This window comes from Crocuta crocuta, unplaced genomic scaffold, assembly GCF_008692635.1.
Source record: "Crocuta crocuta isolate KB4526 unplaced genomic scaffold, BGI_CrCroc_1.0 scaffold344, whole genome shotgun sequence".
Classification (NCBI taxonomy): domain Eukaryota; kingdom Metazoa; phylum Chordata; class Mammalia; order Carnivora; family Hyaenidae; genus Crocuta; species Crocuta crocuta.
Genome location: NW_027533081.1, coordinates 1,518,993 through 1,540,876, shown reverse-complemented (window position 1 = coordinate 1,540,876; position 21,884 = coordinate 1,518,993). Strand labels below are relative to the sequence as shown.

The window sequence follows — 21,884 nt, the reverse complement described above, 5'->3', positions numbered from 1 at the left end:
TGATGAACTATTTAGGTTAGTTATCCTGAGTTTACTCCCAGCTCCCACTTTGTACCACACCCCTTTTAAGTGAAAATTCTTTATATTCCTGACCTTCAGCGATAATGGAAAACTTGCCAATTACTTTGCCAGTATTGGCAACATCTAGGATGGTACTTAGCTGTGAATAAACTTCTTCTTGCTTCCCAGTGGCTCGTCAGCTTCTTTGGCTCCTTGTCTGTGGAGGATTCTTTAGCGTGTCTCCATGCTCTGCTGTCTGCCAGCATCAGACAGAACCTTCAGCTGTGTGTGCAGGTGGCCTCCAAGTACCACGAGCAGCTGGGCACACAATCCCTGGTGGAGCTCTTTGAATCTTTCAAGAGTTATGAAGGTAAACCTAACACCCTCCGGCCAACTGCACCTCCTGCTCAGGTGTCGGTGTCTGCCTGCCCAACCTCACAGCCTTCCTTCAGGCCAGGCCAATGTGTTAGTCAGTGGCAGATTTCTGGTGTCTAGTGTGTTATCCAGCTTAGGTAGCTTTTTTGGCATTTGCAAAGGAAACATTTAGTTGATTGGTGTTGGTGGGGACACTTAGAATCCCCTAGTGTCCCTGGAGCCTCTGTAGAACTGAGCATCTGTCACACAGTGTGCTGCAGAGTTCACCAATAAGCCAGAACTAGTGACACTAGAGTGCCTGGTTCTGAGAGGGTGGCCCTTTTGGCTTCCCCTGAGTCACAGTTCTACGGAGACTCAGTGATGTGTGGCTGCTAGGCTGGCAGGCCTGATTGTGGTTGGTGTCCTTTGCCCTCCTGTGGGCATCACACCAAGAATTTGCTGGTAGGGGGATGGCCTTCCCAAGTGAGGGTCTTTTGGGGACAGGCTGGGGCATAGGGGATAGAAACAATGACAGAAACAGCATCTGTCCAGTGAGGTGTTAAGCCACTGCCCTGTGCCTAGTGAGGATGGGATGTTGGAGGAATGAAAGCGAGAGCTGCCTTCAGGGAGCTGCCCTTGTCAGAAGACACCATCGCAGGAAAGGCTGTAGCAGCAATTAGGTTGTGCTGGGCGGGAGATAGCAAAAGAGTAATGTTGGTGGGAACTGTCTGCCTTTAGAGTTTGGTTCCTTCCCCAGGTTATAGCCAGTGACCTCCTCAGGGAAAGTGGTCTTCTCCAGTGTATCCTCTCCTGCTCTTGTCACCAGTACCTCCTGGCCAGCTCCTGTGACGGTTAGGAGATGGTTAACCTCTGATGAACAGTGTTGCTTTGTGACTCACCATGCACTCCAGTCCACAGTGGTTCCACGTGTGCCATCAGCTTGATGTCAGGGAGCAGACTCTGTTTGGAGGCTCCCATTGGAAGCCTCTGCTTTCCTGTTCCTGGTGTTCTTTTTAGAGCAGCAGTCATACGGCCCTCTCAAGTTACCTCAGTTTGAATTATTCTTGAAGATGACCATCTAGGGTATTCCTGGGCCCCCCAGATGGATTCCATATACACACAGTATTTCACATTAGAACATCCCAGGTATACCTCCCAGATTTGATGGAAATCTGACTAGCTATTTGGAGGAGATGCCAAAGCAGAAGAACTTCACATAGATTTTGTAAGTGTTGAGTGGACTGTGGGTGCTGGGAGAGTGGAGCACTATTGTTGTGGGTTGGACCATCAAGGGCAAGTGGGCTACCACTATGGAGGATGCAGGTGGATATTATGAGGGCATAAGATGGAACAGTCTCTCTTCATAGGCCTCTTCTACTTCCTGGGCTCAATTGTGAACTTCAGCCAAGATCCAGATGTGCACTTGAAATACATTCAGGCTGCCTGTAAGACGGGACAGATCAAGGAGGTGGAGAGGATATGCCGGGAGAGTAATTGCTACAACCCAGAACGGGTGAAGAATTTTCTGAAGGTGAGTGTGTTCAGGCATTGCCTCCTTCCTTGAGCAAACCATCAGCCAGCTGCCCAAGAGTTGGAAAGCTGGCTTTGTCTCTGCCAGTGTTCCTTGGATCCTTAGTGCAGAGCTCTACTTTGGCCTCAAGTTCTTACAGAAGTCCACTGTTCATTTTACAGCCCTGGAGGCTGTACCTTTAATTATCTGATGTGTGAGTGGAGGGAGTTAGTTTATTGATGCACTATGTTTCAGCAGCTTCCCAGCTGTGCCCCTGTTAATTAGTCTGGGAAAGTCTACAGAAACAAATGAGCTACTTACTCAGTGCTAGTGGCATAAAAAGCAAGAAGTGTATTTCCTTCTCATGCAGATCGGGGTGGATGTAGAGGTAAGTGGGGTGGCTTTCTTTCCCACCATCTTTCAAGGATCAAGGACCAGGATGGCTGTTTTGCCATTTTTAGTCTATCACCTTGAATGTTGCCTTCCCAGTCACTGGAAGGAAAGAAAATTCAGAGCAGTTGGCATAGGTGGTTTTTATGGGTGAGACTGCAGGTGGCATGTGGCATTTGAATTCTTATTCCATTGGAGGAAACTAGGTCGCATGGCCATACCCAGAACTACAAGGGTGCAAGGGAACCTGATAAGTGTCATGTAGGTATGGCCAAATGAGGGGAGGCATCATTGTGGTGGACTGCGGGGCAGGCAGTAGTGCCCTGCATGGTCAGTCAGTGTTCCATAAGGTATGGCTGCTTGTCCAGAAAGGTAGCTCTCACCAGCAAGCATTCTCAAAAGAGGCCCACTTTCTGGTGCCTGGTCTGGGTCAGATTTATACATAATGAGCTGCTTGTCTTAACCCAAAAGATAATGGCTTTTGGACCAGTTTGGAATGTTATTGCTAAATTTAGCAGAGCTCTTTTCTCCTTTAACCAAATAGTCCTAATTTTCTGTTACTTGTTTCTCAAGGCAAACACTGAATCCCCAAAAGCAAATACATGTACCTTTAAACAGCAGTATATCTAGAACAAAATCTCATCCTTGAGCCTCCTTGGGGCCACTCTGCTACAGAAGCAGTGCCATCTCTGCTGATTCATGGTGCCTGCAGCCTAGCTCTGTGGGGTCTTCACTGCCTGCCTTGTTCTGTGCTTCCCATTACACAGGAGGCTAAGCTCACAGACCAGCTTCCTCTCATCATTGTGTGTGATCGGTTTGACTTTGTACACGACCTTGTCCTGTACTTATACCGCAACAACCTGCAGAAGTACATCGAAATCTACGTTCAGAAGGTACTGCTGGGACCATCACTGCTGGCTCCCAGGTGACACCTGGCTGCCTTTGTGCCTTGGTTGGTGGTAATAGTCTATACCTGAGAGGCTACCTCTGACCCCTGAACATGTCTGAAACTGGTGGCATCTAAGCTTGGGCTGCAATAGCAGAATGCCACAGACTGGGTGGCTTAAGCAGTAGACATTTATTGCTAACAGTTCTAGAGGATAGATGTCTAAGATCAAGGTCCTGACCCTACCATCTTGGGTTGGTTCTTTCTGAGGCCACTCTTCTTGGCTTACAAATGGCCAGCTTCTCACTGTGTTTTTATATGGCCTTTTCTCTGATTAGGGCCCTACCCTAATCAGAGGGTCAAAACCTTACTGAACCATAATTATCTCCTTCCAGGCCCATCTTCAAATACAGTCACATTAGGGATTAGAGCTTCAAAGCAGGCATTCCATGTACCACAGGAGCTCTTTCAGACAGCCACCTTGTCCAAACCTTGGGAACAAGGGTAGCAGTGACCTGTCCCTGCAGCACTGAAGTCACCACCTTGACCATTCTAGGTCAACCCTAGCCGGATCCCCGCTGTGGTTGGAGGGCTGCTTGATGTGGATTGTTCTGAGGAAGTAATTAAAAACTTAATCATGGTGGTGAGAGGACAGTTCTCCACTGATGAGCTGGTGGCTGAAGTGGAAAAAAGAAACAGGTAAGGGATCCTAGCTTGGTATCTTCTCTTTCTGTGGGTTCTAGTGCCTGTGGTTAAGCCTGTGACTAATACCCTGAGATCCCTTCTCGGTTAGCCTCCAGGCCCCAAGACTGATGGTCTCTGCAGCTGGTCTTTCATGCAACAAATCTTAGATCCAGTAGTGAGTTATTTGCTATTGGTACTGCAGATCTTTGGGGGAAAACTTAACAATTGAAATCAGTTTGGAACTCAAGTCTGTTTTGGTCCCTAGAGCAACCTGAGATTAATGGAATGAGATTTTTGTTTGTTTCTAAAAGCCACCTTCAGAGTTCAGGGTCTGCCCTGGAGGTTTTGGACATTAGTTTTGAGACGTTTAAGGTGTTCTTCCTTCTTTCAAAGGCTAAAGCTGCTGCTTCCCTGGCTGGAGTCCCGGAGTCAGGAAGGCTGTGAAGAACCTGCCACTCACAATGCTCTTGCCAAGATCTACATCGACAGCAACAACAGCCCTGAGCGCTTCCTGAGAGAAAATGCTTACTATGACAGCCGGGTGGTGGGCCGCTACTGTGAGAAGCGGGACCCACATCTGGCCTGCGTTGCCTATGAGCGGGGACAGTGTGACCTTGAGCTCATCAAGGTGGGCAGCAGGATACACTTAGCTGCCAGGTTTTGCTCTGGCTTCAAATGCATGCTCTGTGGAGGCTCATGAGGGCTTCCTCTGATCCCCACAATTGCAGGTCATGTGGTACATTTCCATTAATAACTTGGTTTCTTTTTAATTTGGATGCCTTGTTTGCTACCTGCTTATACCCTGTTTGAATATATTGTACTTCTAGGCATGGCTGGCCCAGAGTCTGACCTGTCAGCCTTCTGCTTACAGTCCTCAGGGTTACCTAGTATCCTGAGGGCAAAATTCAGCCTGTTGGCCTGACTCAGGAGGTCCTCTGAACCGCAACCCTGTCCTCACCAGCCTCCCCTCTTGCCTCTCTATCCTGGATGCCTCCATCCTATTTGCCCTTGCACTTCCTGCTCTTCTTTTTAAGGCAGCTTCTTACACATACCCTCACCAACTATTTCCAACCACAGAGCTCTTGCTGGCCCCTCTTTGGAACATCCCCCCAGGTCTGCTTTCCTCAGTCCTGGCTTGTATCTATGTGTATTCAGTTACTTAAGTATCAAATAGTGACCTAAAACTCCAGAAATCTTATGTGGGTGCACCTGATGTTTGCTTGACTGTAAGATCTGTAGACAGTTGGTCTGTTTGCCCTGGAAACATCAGGCTATCTGACAACATGGTGGAAACTCAGCAACTGGGGAAGGAATCTGTGTCAAGCATACGGAGCCAAAGCTCAAGAGCAGTGCATCAGTTTCTCATCCTGCTCTGGCTTTTGACACTGGCCATGCAAGTGGCAGGCTAGGTTGAGATAGCATCTTCCTCTAGGGAGCAAGTTTGTGTGAAGTTGGGGCTTTAGTTTGATACCATAAGCTATGTTTTGGCTGAATTTACCACCTTTTTATTAAAGCTCAGTCCAGTGACCTCTCGGGGATCTTTGCACCCATCTTTCCTACCTGGTAATGGACAATAGGCATCACCTTTTAGTAAGGCAGAATTCAGACAAGAAAAAAAATGCCCACTAGGATCTGATGTGTCAAAAGGAGATGTAAGGTTTTGGTGCAGGCCAGAGTAGGCCTGCTCTTGGCCTCATGCCGTGCATGTGTGAGCAGCCTGTGGACACACATGCAGTACTTAGCCTTGTGCCTAGTATCTGGTACCCAGCCAGTCTGATTCCTACCAGGCCTTAGCAAGTGTCTCACAAATTGGAATGTTCCAGTGGATGGTTGATTTCTTCGAACACTAAAAAAAGGTCTCAAGTTCAATCAATGAAAGCATATTTTAAGGTTTATAGGCTTTGGGGTGCCTGAGTGGCTCAGGCAGTTAAGCAGCCAACTCTTGATTTCAGCTCAGGTTGTGATCCCAGGGTTGTGAGATAAAGCCCCATGTTAGGCCCCGTGCTAAGTGTGGAATCTGGTTAGGATTCTCTCTCTCTCCCTCTACCCCTCTCTGCAACTCATGTATGTGTGTGCTTGCTCTCTCTCTCTCTGTCTCTGTCTCTAAAAATAAAAAAAAAAAGTTTTTAGGCTTGAAATGCTGTGGCATATATGCTGTTTTATACCAGTTCTTGGCTATTCTGATAGCACTTTAAGATGGTGACTATTTACATTTAAATTAGCTAAAAATTAAAAACTTAGTTCCTGTTTCTTACACTGCATTCCATAGCACAGATCTAGAACATTTTTATTATCTCAGAAAGTTCTGGGCAACACCACTTTAGGGCAACACCACTTTAGGGCAACAGATTGATATGGAGAGGAGCTGCCACCCAGCCATACCCACTCTTAAGTTGTTGTAAACTGAGAAACTCATGTTTTGAGGTAATATGTTGCTCTGAGGAGTTCATTTTCATCCCTTTGGGATGCTGCTCATCCTGTGTCAAAGTACTATTACTCACTTGGGTTCTAGCTGACACCAAACAAGTGTCAGGGACAGAGGGAACTGACTGGGGTGGGTCCCAGGTAATTTCCATTGGTTGGCTGTGTTACACACATTAGTGTGCTCATTTCAGGTTTGCAACGAGAATTCTCTGTTCAAAAGTGAGGCCCGTTACCTGGTGCGCAGGAAGGATCCAGAACTCTGGGCTCATGTCCTTGAGGAAACCAACCCTTCTAGGAGACAGCTGATTGACCAGGTGAGGAATAGAAATGGGAGTGTATGTATACATGCCTGTGTTTTGACCTCTCATCGTCATGTGGCCAAAGTGAGTTGTTGTAATGTTGTGTCTGAAACATCTTCAGACGCATGACCAGACAATCCTGTGAATCTTCTCTGGAGTTGTTTATTGGCCCTGTAGAGTTATTGACCCTGTAGAGTTGGCCCTGATCTCCAAAGTAGGGATATGCTGTCCCAGTAAAAGGAATATCTAATGACATGACTGCAGACTAGATCCTTAGTATTTTTTTTTTTAGCTCAGCCCTCATTGACACAAGGTAAGTGGCTCTCAAGGTTGTCTCAGCTAGATCTGCCTTTGTTGAGGAACTCCTGCATCCTTATGACCTTCCAGCACCTTCTTGGAGCTGGGCCACAGTGCCAAGGCCAGGGTTCTTCCTGGATGCAGTCTGGCAGGCTTCACTGGGCTTCCTGTAGCTTCAGGTAGCAGACAGTACTTCACCATCCTCACCATCTGCTGGGCACACTACTTGGAAGTGGGCTGAGATTAGGGTAGGAACAATACCCTGGTCCAACAAGTGGGCTTCAGTCTTGAGTGGATCAGCTAATGTGCCCCCCCACTCCTTTGTGTGCATTACCAACCACTAGGTGCACTTGTTGGGCTTTACCTGTATGTATCTCCACTGAATTTCACCTTCTTGTTTTCTGTCCACTGTTCCTTGTGTTTGTGCCATTATCTTTTTCTTTATTAACTTTATTTTAAAACACTTTTAGATGGATAGAAGCCTGTGTTATTTTAGATCTTATTATATCAACTTTGGACTTACCCATCTCTAAGATTGATCAAGACCGGACAAAGACATTGAGCAGCAAAGGGCCTGGGACAGAGTAGGTTTAGATTCTACTAGAGATCTACAAATTCAGACAACAGATATTTCTCCAAGTGTTGTCCAGCTACCTGGCACGTCTTATAGGTCACGTTGCATTGGCACGGGGATGAGCAGCTTTAAAACTACACTGCACTGAACTGAAGCCAGCAGGTGGCCTTTGGTCTCCCTGTGTCTGTGTGGAGCTGCTGGTCCTCTCATTGTATCTGCCGTGACTGAATATTCATAGCCACCTCCTGGAGGGCATTCACCTACTGTGCCCCTCTAATTAGAGGGACCACATGATGGCAATGGCAGACTGCTTTTAGGTCTGGAGTAGAAGCTCATTATAGAAAGTTTATTTAGAGAAAGCAACTTCCTGAGGTAACTTAGGTTAGGCATCCTGTTGACTCAAATAGATGGTGAAAATTTATTTTTGCCCTTAAAACAACCAATGTGTATTTAAAGTACTCTTAAGGTTTTTAAGAATGGGCAGATAATCATGATGGCAGGAAATAGTGCTTCCTACTCTAGATGAATTCTGGATACTGTCACAGTACTCCTTTCCCTCAAGTATACCCTTTTAATTATTTATCTCTGTGATAGCCCCTTTTCTCAAACTCCTCTGCATAACTGTTAGAATTGTTATAAACTCCTCAGTAGAACTTTTGTATTTTATGGTGCCATTAAGTATACAGTGTCCACTTGCAAAGTGAAGTGGGCTTGACTTTGATTCTGGTTCTGTTACAGCCCCCCCTGTTTGCAGGGTGAAAGTTTATGGCCAGAGATGTTATATTAGCTGTGTCATACCTTCTCTGAGCTGTCTGTTCTTTCTCATTAATGCATTGCTTTTCTCTAGCCCTGATGAACATCAGAACTTGGCAAAACTGATAGATCCCAAAGTCACCAAAGGTCCCTGGCACAAAACACAAGGAGAACAAGCTGGCCATCTAGCCTGGTGTTATTTGGGAAGTGTACTTTTTGGAGCACCTTGGTGGCTTAGTTATTTAAACATCTGACTCTAGGGGCACCTGAGTGGCTCAGTCGGTTAAGTGTCCGACTTCGGCTCAGGTCACAGTCTCACAGTTTGTGGGTTAGAGCTCCATGTTGGGGTCTGTGCTGGCAGCTAGCTCAGAGCCTGGAGCCTTTTTCAGATTCTGTATCTCCCTCTCTCTCTGACCCTCCCCTGCTCATGCTGTCTCTCTCTCTCTCTCTCTCTCTCTCTCTCTCAGAAATAAATAAAAAATTTAAACATCTGACTCTAGATTTTGGCTCAGGTCATGATCTCATGTGAGTTGGAGCCCCACAGTGAGCTCTGTGCTGACAGCACGGAGCCTGCTTGGGATTCTCTCTGCCCTTCCCCTGCTTATGCTCTCTCCCTTAAAATAAATAAATAAACATTTTAAAAAATGTCTTTTCCCCCAGTTGTGAGTTTTCTTGTAGGCAAGACACCCGTAATTGGATGAGGGGTGTATGGGTAGGCTTTTGCCAGTCTTTTTCTAAGGTGTGGTTCTGAGGGCTCAGCAGTGCAGGGTACATTCTACTTCATGCCTGGAAGTGGGCTGGGCCACAGCAGTGGTGGTGCACTAAGCTAGCAAGACCTTCATTAGAGTGGTGTCTTCAGGCGCCTGGGTGGCTCAGTTGGTTTAGCGTCTGACTTAGAAGGTTATGATCTTGTGGTTCAGTGCAGAGCCTGCTTCTGGATCTCTGTCCCCCTTTCTCTGCCCCTCCCTCACTTGCTCGCTCTCTTTCTCTCTCTCTCAAAAATAAACATGTAAAAAGAAAAAAGTACATTAAAAAAAAGTAGTGTCTTCATTAGAGAAATGGAAGCCATTTTGCTATGAACAGTGACCTAAAAAAACAAAGATGAAAGCAGACATGCATTTCAGCTACCTATTCAGTGCATTGCTATTGGTTTCGCAATAAATTTACAGTATGGTCATTGGGGCGGAGATGAGTCTAACCCTAGTTAGAGAAAAACTAATTGTCAAAATAGAGCAAACAGAAATCCCTGAAACTAATGCCTTTAGACAACCTTCCCTTTTTGCCTTGAGAAGTCTCCTATTTTCTCCAGTGTCTGTTTCAGACTGCCATGGAGGAATCCTTCCCTTTTGTTTAGCTTCAAGGATAGCCTTGAATGACTTAACTAACCAAGTTTTTCAAATGATTTTTAAAACCAGGTGGTACAGACAGCATTGTCAGAAACACAGGATCCTGAAGAGGTCTCAGTCACTGTCAAGGCCTTCATGACAGCTGATCTGCCTAATGAACTGATTGAGCTGCTGGAGAAGATTGTTCTGGATAACTCGGTCTTTAGTGAGCACAGGTGAGGGTATGCAGAGAGTAGCTGCTAACTCAGTCAGATTTAAGCACCTGCCTAATGTTCACTTTTCATTACAATTTTGTCTCATCTCATCTTCTTAGCCTCATTGGCTGCTCCCTAGATATGTGGCCAGTCTTTTCATTGTGCCCTGTATCTTCAGTCCTATCTGTATCTTCTAACCCAACCTAAATCCTGCTTTTTCCAAGATGCTGTCCTCTTGCTGCTCTGGCATGCACTGTTCTTTTTTAACCACACTGCTCAGAAAGGAAGTTAATATTCGTTAAGGCCTGTGATGTCCCAAGTATGTTAAACTCTTAAAATCATGGTGAACAAAAGCTTGGAAACAAATGTCAAGAAAATTGAATCTGGGCATGTATCAGGGAAGACTTGCTGGAGATGTAAGGTAGAAGCATGATGAGTAAGAGCTTGAGTGGAAGAACATTCTAGGCAGAAACAATAGCATGGGCAGACACCTTGGAAGTAATAAAGCATGCTTCAATATGGTTACATCCAGCATTTATCTCCACTTTAAAATTCATTATCAGGAGCACCTGGGTGGCTCAATCCACTGAGCATCTGACTTCGGCTTGGGTGATGATCTCCTGGTTTGTGAGTTCAAGCCACATTGGGTTATGTGTTGACAGCTTGGAACCTGGAGCCTGTTTGGGATTCTGTGTCTCCCTCTCTCTGCCTCTCCCTCGCTTGTGCTCTGTCTCTCTTGCTTTCAAAAATAAATTAAAACTTTTAAAATTCATTATCAGATGGGTGCCTGAGTGGCTCAGTCGATTAAGCTTTGGACTTCAGCTCAGGTCATGATCTCATGGTTCATGAGTTCAAGCCCTGCGTCGAACTCTGTGCTGACAGCTCAGCCTGGAGCCTGCTTCAGAGTCTGTGTCTCCCTCGCTCTCTGCCCCTCTTCCACTCACACTCTGTTTCTTTCTCTCTCTCTCAAAAATAAACAAACATTAAAAAATAAAATAAAATTCATTATCAGAGGTTCTATGTCAAACAGACTAGTGTATCCACATCATAAATCCTGCTGTAAAGATTTAATTGCAAGGCTTATTTTGTAGGCCAGAAGAGATTTTGAGATCTGTGGCATTGTATTAAAGAGTGCTTGTGTGGATGTGTTTGTTTTTAAACTTGCAAATGTTAAATGGTAAATTACAGAATGTGAAATTATATTTAAATGGAATCCTAAGCCCTCATTGATTATAAGATGACAAAGCTAAGGTACCTGAGGTGGCTAGGTTATTCTGTCTAGTTGTCTATCCAATCTTTGATAGATACTAACTTGTTAGTACTTCCCACAGTCAAACACTTATAGGTGGTTCTGACTTTGTGTGCTGCCTCCTTGGCCACTGTTCTTTCTCACACATGCAGGAGGACCTTCAAGTTCCTGCCCTTCTTTCTATGACTGACTGCTTCACCAGGCATAGTTATATGTGCAGGTGAAAATACCCTGAGTTGGCAGTGTGGCAGACTACCTACACACTTACACAGATCCTATCACTGGGAAAATTTTAAATGTAGGATGAAATATACCGATGATCTTTTTTTTTTTTTTTTTATGTTTTATTTATTTCTGAGAGAGAGAGAGAGACAGCATGAACAGGGGAGGGCCAGACAGAGAGGGAGATACAGAATCTGAAGCAGGCTCCAGGCTCTGAGCCATCAGCACAGAGCCCGACGTGGGGCTCGAACCCACAAACCGTGAGATCATGACCTGAGCTGAAGTCAAGACGCTTAACCGACTGAGCCACCCAGGCGCCCCTACAGATGATCTTTTAAAATGAATCAGTGAACTAGTGACTTGGCCAAACTCTGCTGAACCTGGGCTGTGTGTCCCTACAGGACACAGAGAGCAGGAGACAAGACCCAAGGGCCTACAAAAGGTGTGAGGTCTACAAAGAAGTTCCTCCTTGATGCAAGGATAAACTCTTATCAGTATTGCCTAGCCCTATGCTGAGAGATTAGCCAAAACAAAACAAAAAAGAGCTCTTTGGAACCATGGTGTTAGATAATGAGGACAAACTGGCCCTGAGAGGCTGGCCCTCTAAGTGGTTTTAGCAAAATTCAAGAGAACTGGCATGACATTAAAAATCTTCAAGTGAGAAATTTAAAGTGATTCCCATCAGGTAGTACCTTCAGATCTCTCCAGAGACAAGTCCTCTTAAGAAGATCCTGCCTTCTAAGGCTTCAGAGAATTCTCACATAACATTCCAAGAAATAATGAGCTAATAGTAAAAATATTGACAAAATGCATAAGGAAACAAGGCTCTATTAGTAAGAACTGGCAATGAAACAGTAGACTCAGATCTGCCTACAGGGACTATGGGTATTGGAATTATCAGGCACACAATATAAAATTATATGTAATGCATTTAAGTACCCAAAAACAATATCAAGCATATTTTTTAAAATACCAAATAACTTTGATAAGTAAAAATAAATTTACATAATTGGATTTGAAGTAAACTCTAAATGGCTTTAGCAGCATTAGAGAATAAATGAATAGAAAGATCGAGTGAAGAAATTGCAAGAATGTAGCCAAGACAGACAGATGGAAAATGTGAAAGAATTTAAGAGATGCACAGGTTCAAGGGAGACCTACTTAGAGCCTCGGAGAGAGCAGGGAATGAGACACTATTTGGAGGGAAAATGATGGAGATTTTAACAGAACTGATGATATTTTAGTTCTCCAATTCAGGAAGACCAGCAAACCCCAAGGAGGATTAATTTTTTTTTTTAAGTTTGTTTTGAGAGAGAGTGCGTGAGCAGGATAGGGGCAGAGAGGTGGGAAGAGAGAGAATCCCAAGCAGGCTCCATGTTGTCAGCACAGAGCCCAGTGTGTGGCTCAAACCCACGAACTGCAAGATCATGTCCTGAGCCAAAACCAAGAGTCGGAATGAGACTGACAGCAGACTTCTGAGCAGCTTCAGTGGAAGCTGAGGGATATGGGATGATATAATGACTGAGTGTATTAACATAAGGTTAATGAGAAGTTAGAAATAAAAAAATTAAAAAAGATAGGCAAATGCAGATCTAAAAATGCTGGTATTATATTGACACTGTATGTTAATATAATACATCATTTTATGTTTTTGTATATATTACGTGGTCTAAATTTGTATCATACAAAATAGACTTTCAGGTAAAAACCATTATTGAATCAAAAAGAGCCAGTATAGTAGTCCCCACTTATCCATGATGTCTTGTCCTATGGTTTCAGTTATCATGGTTAACTGTGGTCTGTCTGAAAGCAGACAGTGTGTCAGAAGGTCAGGAGAGTAGTAGCCTAACACTATGTCACAAAGCCTACATCATTCATCTCACCTCATCTCATCACATAGGCATTTTATCATCTCACCTTATCATAGGAAGAAGGGTGAGATACAGTAAGATATTTTGAGAGCGAGAAACCACATTCACATAGCTTTCATTTATGAAAGTTTATGAAATATTTATGAAAGTATTCATCTATGAATTATATTGTTATAATTGTTCCATGTTATTATTATTGTTAATCTCTTAGTGTGCCTGGAGTTTATAAAATAAAGTTTATCATAGGTAGTATGTACAGGAAAAATATCAAAAAATATGATTTGGTGCTGTCTGTGGTTTCAAGCCCCTACTAGGGGATCTTGGAATGTATTACCCACATGGGAGACTGCTGTATATAATGATGAAATATTCAGTTCACCAGAAACATGATTCTGAACTTGGATATACCTAAAATAGAGCTTCAAAATATGTAAGGTAAAAAATGACAAAACTGCAAGAAGACACAGGCAAATTCACCATATGGGAAGATCTTAACATACCTCTCCAGGTAATTAATAGAACAGTTAGCTTAAAAAGTGAGTATAGTAGGGGTGCCTGGGCAGCTCAGTCATTAAGCATCCGACTTTTGATCTTAGCTCAGGTCTTGGTCTCAGGGTCGTGAGTTTGGGCCCTGCGTTGAGGGGCCAAACTTTTTTAAAAAATGAGTACATTAAAAAGTACATGAGGGGTGCCTGGATGGCTCAGTTGGTTAAGCATCCATCTCTTGATTTCAGCTCGGATTTTGATCTCATGGTTCATGAGTTCAGACTCCACATCAGGCTCTGTACTGGCAGTGTGGAGCCTGCTTGGGATTCTCTCTCTCCCATCTTTCTCTCTGTCTCTACCCTGCTTGCTTTCAAAATAAATAAATAAACTTGAAAAAAAATTTAAGAATACATAAAAAAGGAATATATTAAAAGGTATAAAGGCAATACTAAATATATTCCGTAAAATAAATAAAAACAGTATAACTAGTGACAATTAATGTGAATTATAAGCTTGGGGCACCTGGGTGGGTCAGTTGGTTCAAGCATCTGACTTTGGCTCAAGTCATGATCTCATAGTTCATGAGTTCGAGTCATGCATCAGGCTTTCTGCTGTCAGCGCAGAAGCTGCTTCATATCCTCTGTCCCTCTCTCTACCCCTCCCCTGTTCATTCTCTTTCTCTCTGAAAATAAACTTTCTTTAAAAATATGAATTATGGGGTGCCTGGGTGGCTCAGTCAGTTAAGTGTCAGACTTTGGCACAGGTCATGATCTCACAGTTCATTAATTCAAGTCCTGAGTCAGGCTCTGTGCTGACAGCTCAGAGCCTGGAGCCTGCTTCAGATTCTGTGTCTCCCTCTCTCTCTCTGCTCTTCCCCTGCTTGTGCTCTCTCTCTCTCACAAAAATAAAATAAACATTTTAAAAAATGTGAATTATAAGCTTATTGGAAAGAATTTACATATATTGAACAAGTAAACATGGTTTTTAAAGAAAAATATCAGGGGCGCCTGGGTGGCTTAGTTGGTTAAGCGTCCGACTTTCGCTTAGGTCATGATCTCGCGGTTCGTGGGTTCGAGCCCTGCGTCGGGCTCTGTGCTGACTGCCAGCTCAGAGCCTGGAGCCTGTTTCAGTCTGTGACTCCCTCTCTCTCTGACCCTCCCCTGCTCGCGCTGTCTCTCTCTCTCTCCTAGAAATAAATAAAAAAAACATTAAAAAAAATTTAAAAAAAAATAATAAAGAAAAATATCAGAAGACAAATAAATGAAAGCGAATTTCTACAGTCCACTCAACTATGATAAACAGCTTGATATAAATTCATGAATGATCACATCATCTTGAAAGACATTAGTTTTACCCACATCACTCAGATTCATTGCAATACCCTAAAACTCTCTGTTTGTTTACTTATGAAACTTGACAGGAAGATTTTAAATTTTAAATCAGGAGTGCCTGGGTGCCTCAGTTGGTTAAGCATCTGACTCTTGGTTTCCCCTCAGGTCATGATCTTGTGGTTCCTCAGTTTGAGCCCCACATTGGGCTCTGTGCTGGCAGTGCAGAGTCTGCTTGGGATTCTCTATCTCTTTCTTTCTTTGCCTCTCTCTCTGCCTCTCTCTCTCTCTCTCTCCTTCTCTTTTCCTTTCTCCCTCTCAAAATTAAATATTTAAAATTTTTCAAAAAATATAAATTTTAAATCAAAAAGATAAAAGGTCAAGAATAGTGAAGATGTTGCTAACACAAATAATAAATCAATAATAAATCACCCAAGATGTGGGAGTAAGTTTTGGGATGACAAGGTACTTACTCTGATCTAGAATAATTATTAAATTAAGATGTGGTGGTTTGTGCAAGGAGTAGAAAAATAGACCATAATAGTAGAGCAGAGAACCCTAAAATATGCCCACACATGTGTAAAGCATTTATTTGTAATAGCTGGCTATACAGATGGAAATACTAGACTTTTCAGCAAATAATGTTGGGACAATTGATTATCCATATAGGTGAAAGTTAAAACTGGACCCCTGTCCTATACCATGTAAAGATTAAATGTAAAAGTCAAACTATAATATTTTTAGAGTTTATGTTTAAAAGAAGAATATATTTGTGGCCTAATGAATGCTTAAGTCAGTTGCAAAAATACATAAGCTGTTTGTGAAAAACTAGCAAAATAGGACTATGTTAAACTTAAGAACTTTATCATAATAAGATGAGAAAAAGGGAAGCTACAAGCAGAGATGACATTTGCAACATACAGAAGCAACAAAAACTAGTATGGAGAACATATAATAAAAGAAAAACTCCTGATAACAACCTGATAGAAAACTTAGCAAAGCACTTGAATGGTCCTTCAGCAAGAGGAGAGACAGCCCCATGAGTCTCAGGCAGGACTGCAGCCTCATCAGCCATCAAGGAAGCACAGTCTGGCCACTGTATACTGTCCCTTTCCTCCTGCAGAGCAGCAGGGATCTAGCTCTCCTAATCACTCTTGATGAGAATGTTGAGCAATTGGGCCTCTTACATGCCCTGTTGGGAATGTTTTGTTCTCCTCGGAAAGCAATACTTGATAGAAGGTGTTTTCACTCCTCGTTCTGAACCCTGAATAAACTGGGCTCACATGTCTCAGGAGACATGTGCAAGAATGCACAAAACAGCAGTTTCCAGTAGCAAAGATCTCAGAACAATCCAGACACCCATCAGTAAAAGGGCTGTGGTACTGTCGTATAGTGAAGTACCATGTCACAGTGGAAATGAATGCTTATCCAACAGCATGGGTGAATCTTGGACCTAATTTTTAATACTTTTCCTTTCTTTTTTCCCTCCTTCTCCTTAATTATTATACAATAAAATTGGCCTTTTGTGAAGAATGTACAGTACTAGGAATTTCATACATGCCTAGATTCATGAAAGTAACTACTATAGTTGGGTTACAGAACAGATCCCTCACTCTGTGAAACTGACTTGTGCAAGCTACCCTTTACAGTAGCAGTTCCTGTACCCCTAACAGTCACCCATCTGTCATTTATCACTCATTCTAGTTTTGTCTTTTCAAGAATGTCATGTAAAAGGTATCACATGGTGTGTAATCTTTTGAGACCTGGCTTCTTTCACACAGTCTTTGAGATTTATCCAGCATCAATAATCTGTTCTCTTTTATTGCTGAATAGTGTTGTGTTCAATGAATGTACAATAGCTTGCATATTTGCTTGCTCATCTAAGGACACTTGGATTGCTTTCAGTTTGGGGTGCCTATAAATGTAGCTACTATAAATGTTTGTGCCCAGATCTTTGTTTGAACATACCTAGCTTTTGCTGACCCATTTGGTATATGTATGTTTAACTGTTTAAGAAGCTGCCAAACTATTGTCTTCCAGAGTGGCTGTACCATTTTGCATTCCCACCAGCAGTGTGTGAGAATTCCAGTTGTTCTACATCTTCACCAGCACTTGGTATTATTGGTATTTTTAATTTTAGCCATTCTAATAAGTGTATAGTGGGTTGTCATTGTGGTTTTAATTTGCATTTCCCTAATGGGTAATGATGTTAAACAACTTTTCTTGTGCTTATTTGCCATCCATATATCCTCTTTGGTGAAGAGTCTGTGTAAATCTTTTGCCTGTTTTTTATTTGGGTTATTTGGTTTTTCAGTGTTAAGTTTTGAGTTCTTTAAACAGTCTGAATTCAAGCCCTTTGTTTATATGGGATTTGTGAGTATCTTTTCCCAGTGGGGAGCTTGTCTTTTTATTCTCCTAATAGCACCATTTATAGATGAAAAGTTTTCATTTTTGTCAAGTCCAAGTCATAAACTTTTCTCTTATAGATTGTGTTTTGGTGTTTAGAACTCAGTGCTTAATTCCAGGTCAAAGATTCTCTCTGGATTCCTTCTAAAAGTTTCATGGTTTTACATTTTACCTTTAGATCTGTGGTCTGGCATCCAACAACGTATGAACTTAAGCTTGAGGTTCATTTTTTTTTCATATGGATATCCAGTCATTCTAGCATTATTTGTTGGGTCCTTTCTGCATTGAATTCCTTTTGCATGTCAAAAATCACTTGGCCATGTAGTGTGATTCCTTCAACTTTATTCTTTTTTCTTGTTTTTAATTAAAATTTTAGTAGTTAACACACAGTACAATATTGGTTTCAGGATTAGAATTCTTTGATTCATCACTTACGTATAAAACCCAGTGCTCCTCACAACAGATGTCGTCCTTAGTACCCATCACCCATCTATCCCATCTCCCACCTTCCTCCCTCTATCAACTCATAGTTTGTTCTCTATCATTGAGTCTCTTGTGGTTTGTTTCCCTCTCTTCTCTTTTCCCTCCACTTCCCATATGTTCATCTGATTTGTTTCACATATGAGTGAAAGCATATGGTATTTGTCTTTCTCTGATTCACTTATTTCATTTAGCATAATACATTCTAGCTCCATCCACATCATTGCAAATAGCAAGATTTCATTCTTTTTGATTCCTGAGAAATACTCCATTGTGTGTGTATGCATGTGTATATAAAAGATATATATTTGCATGCACGCCCACACACATGCACACGTGCACACACACACACACACACACCGTCTTCTTTATCCATTCACCAGTCAATGAACATGTCGGCTCTATCCATAGTTTGGCTGTTGTTTATAATGCCACTATAAACATTGGGGTGCATGTACCCCTTTGAATCTGTATTTTTGCATCCTTTGGGTAAATACCAAATAATAAAATTGCTGGACAGTAGGGTAGTTCTATTTTTAGTTTCTTGAGAACCTTCATACTGTTCTCCAGAGTGTCTGCACCAGTTTGCATTCCCACCAACAGTGCAAGAGGGTTCCCCTTTTTCTGATCCTCACCAACACGTCCTGTTTCTTATGTTGTTAATTTTAGCCATCATGACAGTTGTGAGGTGGTATCTCATTGTAGTTTTGATTTGTATTTCCCTGATGATGAATGATGTTGAGCTTCTTTTCATGTATTTGTTAGCCATCTGGAGGTCTTCTTTGGAAAGGTGTCTGTTCATGTCTTCTGCCCATTTTTTAACTGGGCTATTTGTTGTTTGGGGGTTGAGTTTGATAAGTTCTTTATAGATTTTGGATACTAACCTTTTATCAGATATGTCACTTCCAAATATCTTCTCCCATTCTGTAGGCTGCCTTTTAGTTTTGTTGATTGTCTCCTTCACTGTGCAGAAGCTTTTCAACTTGATAAAGTCCCAGTAGTTCACGTTTGCTTTTGTTTCCATTGCCTTCAATGACATGTTTAGTAAAAAGTTGCTCTGGCCGAGGTCAAAGAAGTTGCTGCCTGTATTCTCCTCTAAGATTTTGATGGTTTCCCTCTCACATTTAGGTCTTTCATCCATTTTGAATTTGTTTTTTGCGTATAGCTTAAGAAAGTGGTCTAATTTCATTCTTCTGCATGTTGCCATCCAGTTTTCCCAGCACCATTTGTTGAAGAGTCTGTCTTTTTTCCATTGGATATTCTTTCCTGCTTTGTCAAAGATTCAACTTTATTCTTGTTCAGAATTTAGAATCAGCCTTGGCTGTTATCGACAAGGAAACCTCCTGGAATTTTTATTGGAATTGTATAAGATCTGTAGACCAGTTTGGGGATGAACAGTTGCTATTTTTCCTGTGTTTAGTGTGAATATGGTATGTCTCTCCATCAGATATCTAACTTTTCTCATCAGTATTTTATGTTTTTTAGTATCTAGATCATGTACATGTTTTATTAGATTTATACCTAAATAGTTCATGCTTTGGAATCTATGGTAAATAGGTAAAGGGTTTTTTTGTTTACAGTTGTACATTGCTAGTATATAGAACCCCACCTGATTTAATGGTTAACCTTGTATCCTGATACCTTGCTAAGCTTACTTATTTGTCCTAGGATTTTTTTCTATAGATTCCTTGGAATTTTCTGTCAATCATGTTGCCTGCAAATAGGGACAGTTTTATTTCTTCCTTTCTAATCTAGAGGCTTTTTATTTATTTTTCTTGCCAAACTGGCTTGACTAGAGCCTCCAGTAGAATGTTGAGTAAAAGAGGGGATAATGGATATCCTTGTCTTGTTCTTGGTCCTGGGGTGAAGCCTTCGGTCTCTCACTGTTGAGAGCTGTGGATATTTTGTAGATGGCCTGCATCATATTGAAGAAGTTTCCTTATATTTCTAGTTTGCTGAGAGTCTTTATCATTACTGGGTGTTGGATTTTGTCAGATGCTTTTTCTGAATCAATTAATGATGATCATGTTGTTTTTCTTTTTTAGATTCTTAATATACATTACATTCATTTTTCCCCACATTTTTAATGAGGCAAAAGGAAACAAGTTTTATAAGAATATATCTAGTATGATTAAAGTTCAAAAACATGCAAAATCACCTATATTGTTTAGTTACACAAATTATGTGGTAGAACTATAAAGAACCACAAAGAACTAAGAGACACAGTTCAGGAAAATAGGCACCTGCTAAGTGGGAGCAGAGGCAGCTCCTGGAGAAGCCACAGCAGCCCTCCAGTGATTGGGATACTCCGATTTCTTGCTTTCTCAAGACTTTGGACCACTTATACTTCATAAATATTCTATTGTATCTATTCATGAGTCCTGTGTGTGTATTTTAAATATTTTTAAATTGGAAGTCTTGGGCTGGTCAACCTACCAAAGAGTGTTGTGTACAGCTTTCATTCCTGTGATACTGTGCTGACCACCCCTTCTCCTCAGAAATCTCCAGAATCTACTGATCCTTACTGCCATCAAAGCAGACCGCACGCGGGTCATGGAATACATCAGCCGCCTGGACAACTATGATGCCCCAGACATTGCAAATATCGCCGTTAGTAGCGCACTGTATGAGGAGGCCTTCGCCATCTTTCGCAAGTTTGACGTGAATGCCTCAGCCATCCAGGTGAGCTGCTGAGTGCTTTCATGTTAAACCCTGGTGCCCTCTGCCACAGTCCTTTTCATCACCAAGGGTGTCATACCCTCTGGTTGTCTGATATGTCTCTCACATTCTTGTGCTCTTTTCAGCTCCTCACCAGTAACCCATCTTCCCAGCCTGTTGGCTCCTTCTCTGTTGGGTGCTCCTGCTGTCTGGCGGTTACCCCCACTTCCCGGTCATTCCCCTAGACTTGGGTACCTGATGCAAGGTTGTGTGGTCAGCCCTGGTGACTGAGGTGTCTGATTGCCAGGGGCCCTCACACCTGACTGCTGCAGTCCTTCATCCTCTGCTGCCTCAACTCCTTAGAGCAGTCCTGCCAGCCCTCCTGCCCATTTTCAACCCCACCAAGAGCCCTTCCCTTAACCCTCTTCCCTTTCCTCCCAGTCTGGTTTTTACTTTTCTGGTCTTACTTCCAAATGGATTGTAAACCACAGGACAGATCACTTTAGCTGCTCTCTTACCAAGATTCTCTATGTCCTTGCCTCTTCCCTTACCATTTTTCTATACCTCCCTGTGAAATCTCAGATCTAGAAGCCCCTCTTTTTGGTTCATACATAGGTCTGTGGCCTTGCTCTGAGATCAGAACTATATGGGGAGGGCAACTGCTGCACCCCAGCCCTCCAGACTGTCCTATAAGCCTGTTTTCTCTTCTTTGTTTTTTTTAATTTAAATCATTAGTTAACATATAGTGTAGTAATAATTTCAGGAATAGAATTTAGTGGTTCATCTCTTACATATAACAACCAGTGTTCATCCCAACAAGTATCCTTCTTAATGCCCCTCACTCCTTTAGCCCTCCCCCTCAATACCCCACCAGCAACCCTCAGTTTATCCTCTGTATTTAAGAATCTCTTTAGTTTGTCTCCATCGCTGTTTTTATATTATTTTTGCTTTCCTTCCCTTTTGTTCATGTTTTGTATCTTAAAATTCCACAAGTGAAATCATATGATATTTGTCTTTCCCTGACTTATTTCACTTAGCATAACACACTCTAGTTCCATGCACATTGTTGCAAATGGCAAGACTTCATTATTTTATAAATAATTCACCAAGTAATATTCCATTGTATATGTATACCACATCTTTATCCATTCATCAGTCGATGGACATTTGGGCTCTTTCTCTACTTTGGCTGTTGTCAGTAGTGCTGCTATAAACATTGGGGTGCATATGCCCTTTCAAATCAGCACACCTGTTTGCTTTGGATAAATACCTAGTAGTGCAGTTGCTGGGTTATATGGTAGTTCTACTTTTAATATTTTGGGGAACCTCCATACTGTTCTCCAGAGTGGCTGCACCAGTTTGCATTCCCACCAGCAGTGCAAAAGGGTACCTCTTTCTCTGGATCCTTGCCAACACCTGTCATTGCCTGAGTTGTTAATTTTAGCCATTCTGACAGGTGTAAGGTGGTATCTC

At 42.3% G+C, this 21,884-nt stretch overlaps 1 protein-coding gene across 1 annotated transcript in view; it reads left to right on the top strand.

The window, feature by feature from the left end:
- CLTCL1 (clathrin heavy chain like 1) overlaps positions 1 to 21,884 on the top strand; it is a 102,430-nt gene that overhangs the window by 56,246 nt on the left and 24,300 nt on the right. Inside the window, exons 13-20 of the mRNA XM_077745871.1 lie at positions 190 to 370; positions 1,722 to 1,885; positions 3,022 to 3,147; positions 3,697 to 3,839; positions 4,218 to 4,452; positions 6,440 to 6,562; positions 9,587 to 9,732; positions 20,252 to 20,435. Of these exons, the coding sequence (XP_077601997.1) occupies positions 190 to 370; positions 1,722 to 1,885; positions 3,022 to 3,147; positions 3,697 to 3,839; positions 4,218 to 4,452; positions 6,440 to 6,562; positions 9,587 to 9,732; positions 20,252 to 20,435 (1,302 nt within the window). The remainder of the gene's footprint in view (positions 1 to 189; positions 371 to 1,721; positions 1,886 to 3,021; positions 3,148 to 3,696; positions 3,840 to 4,217; positions 4,453 to 6,439; positions 6,563 to 9,586; positions 9,733 to 20,251; positions 20,436 to 21,884) is intronic.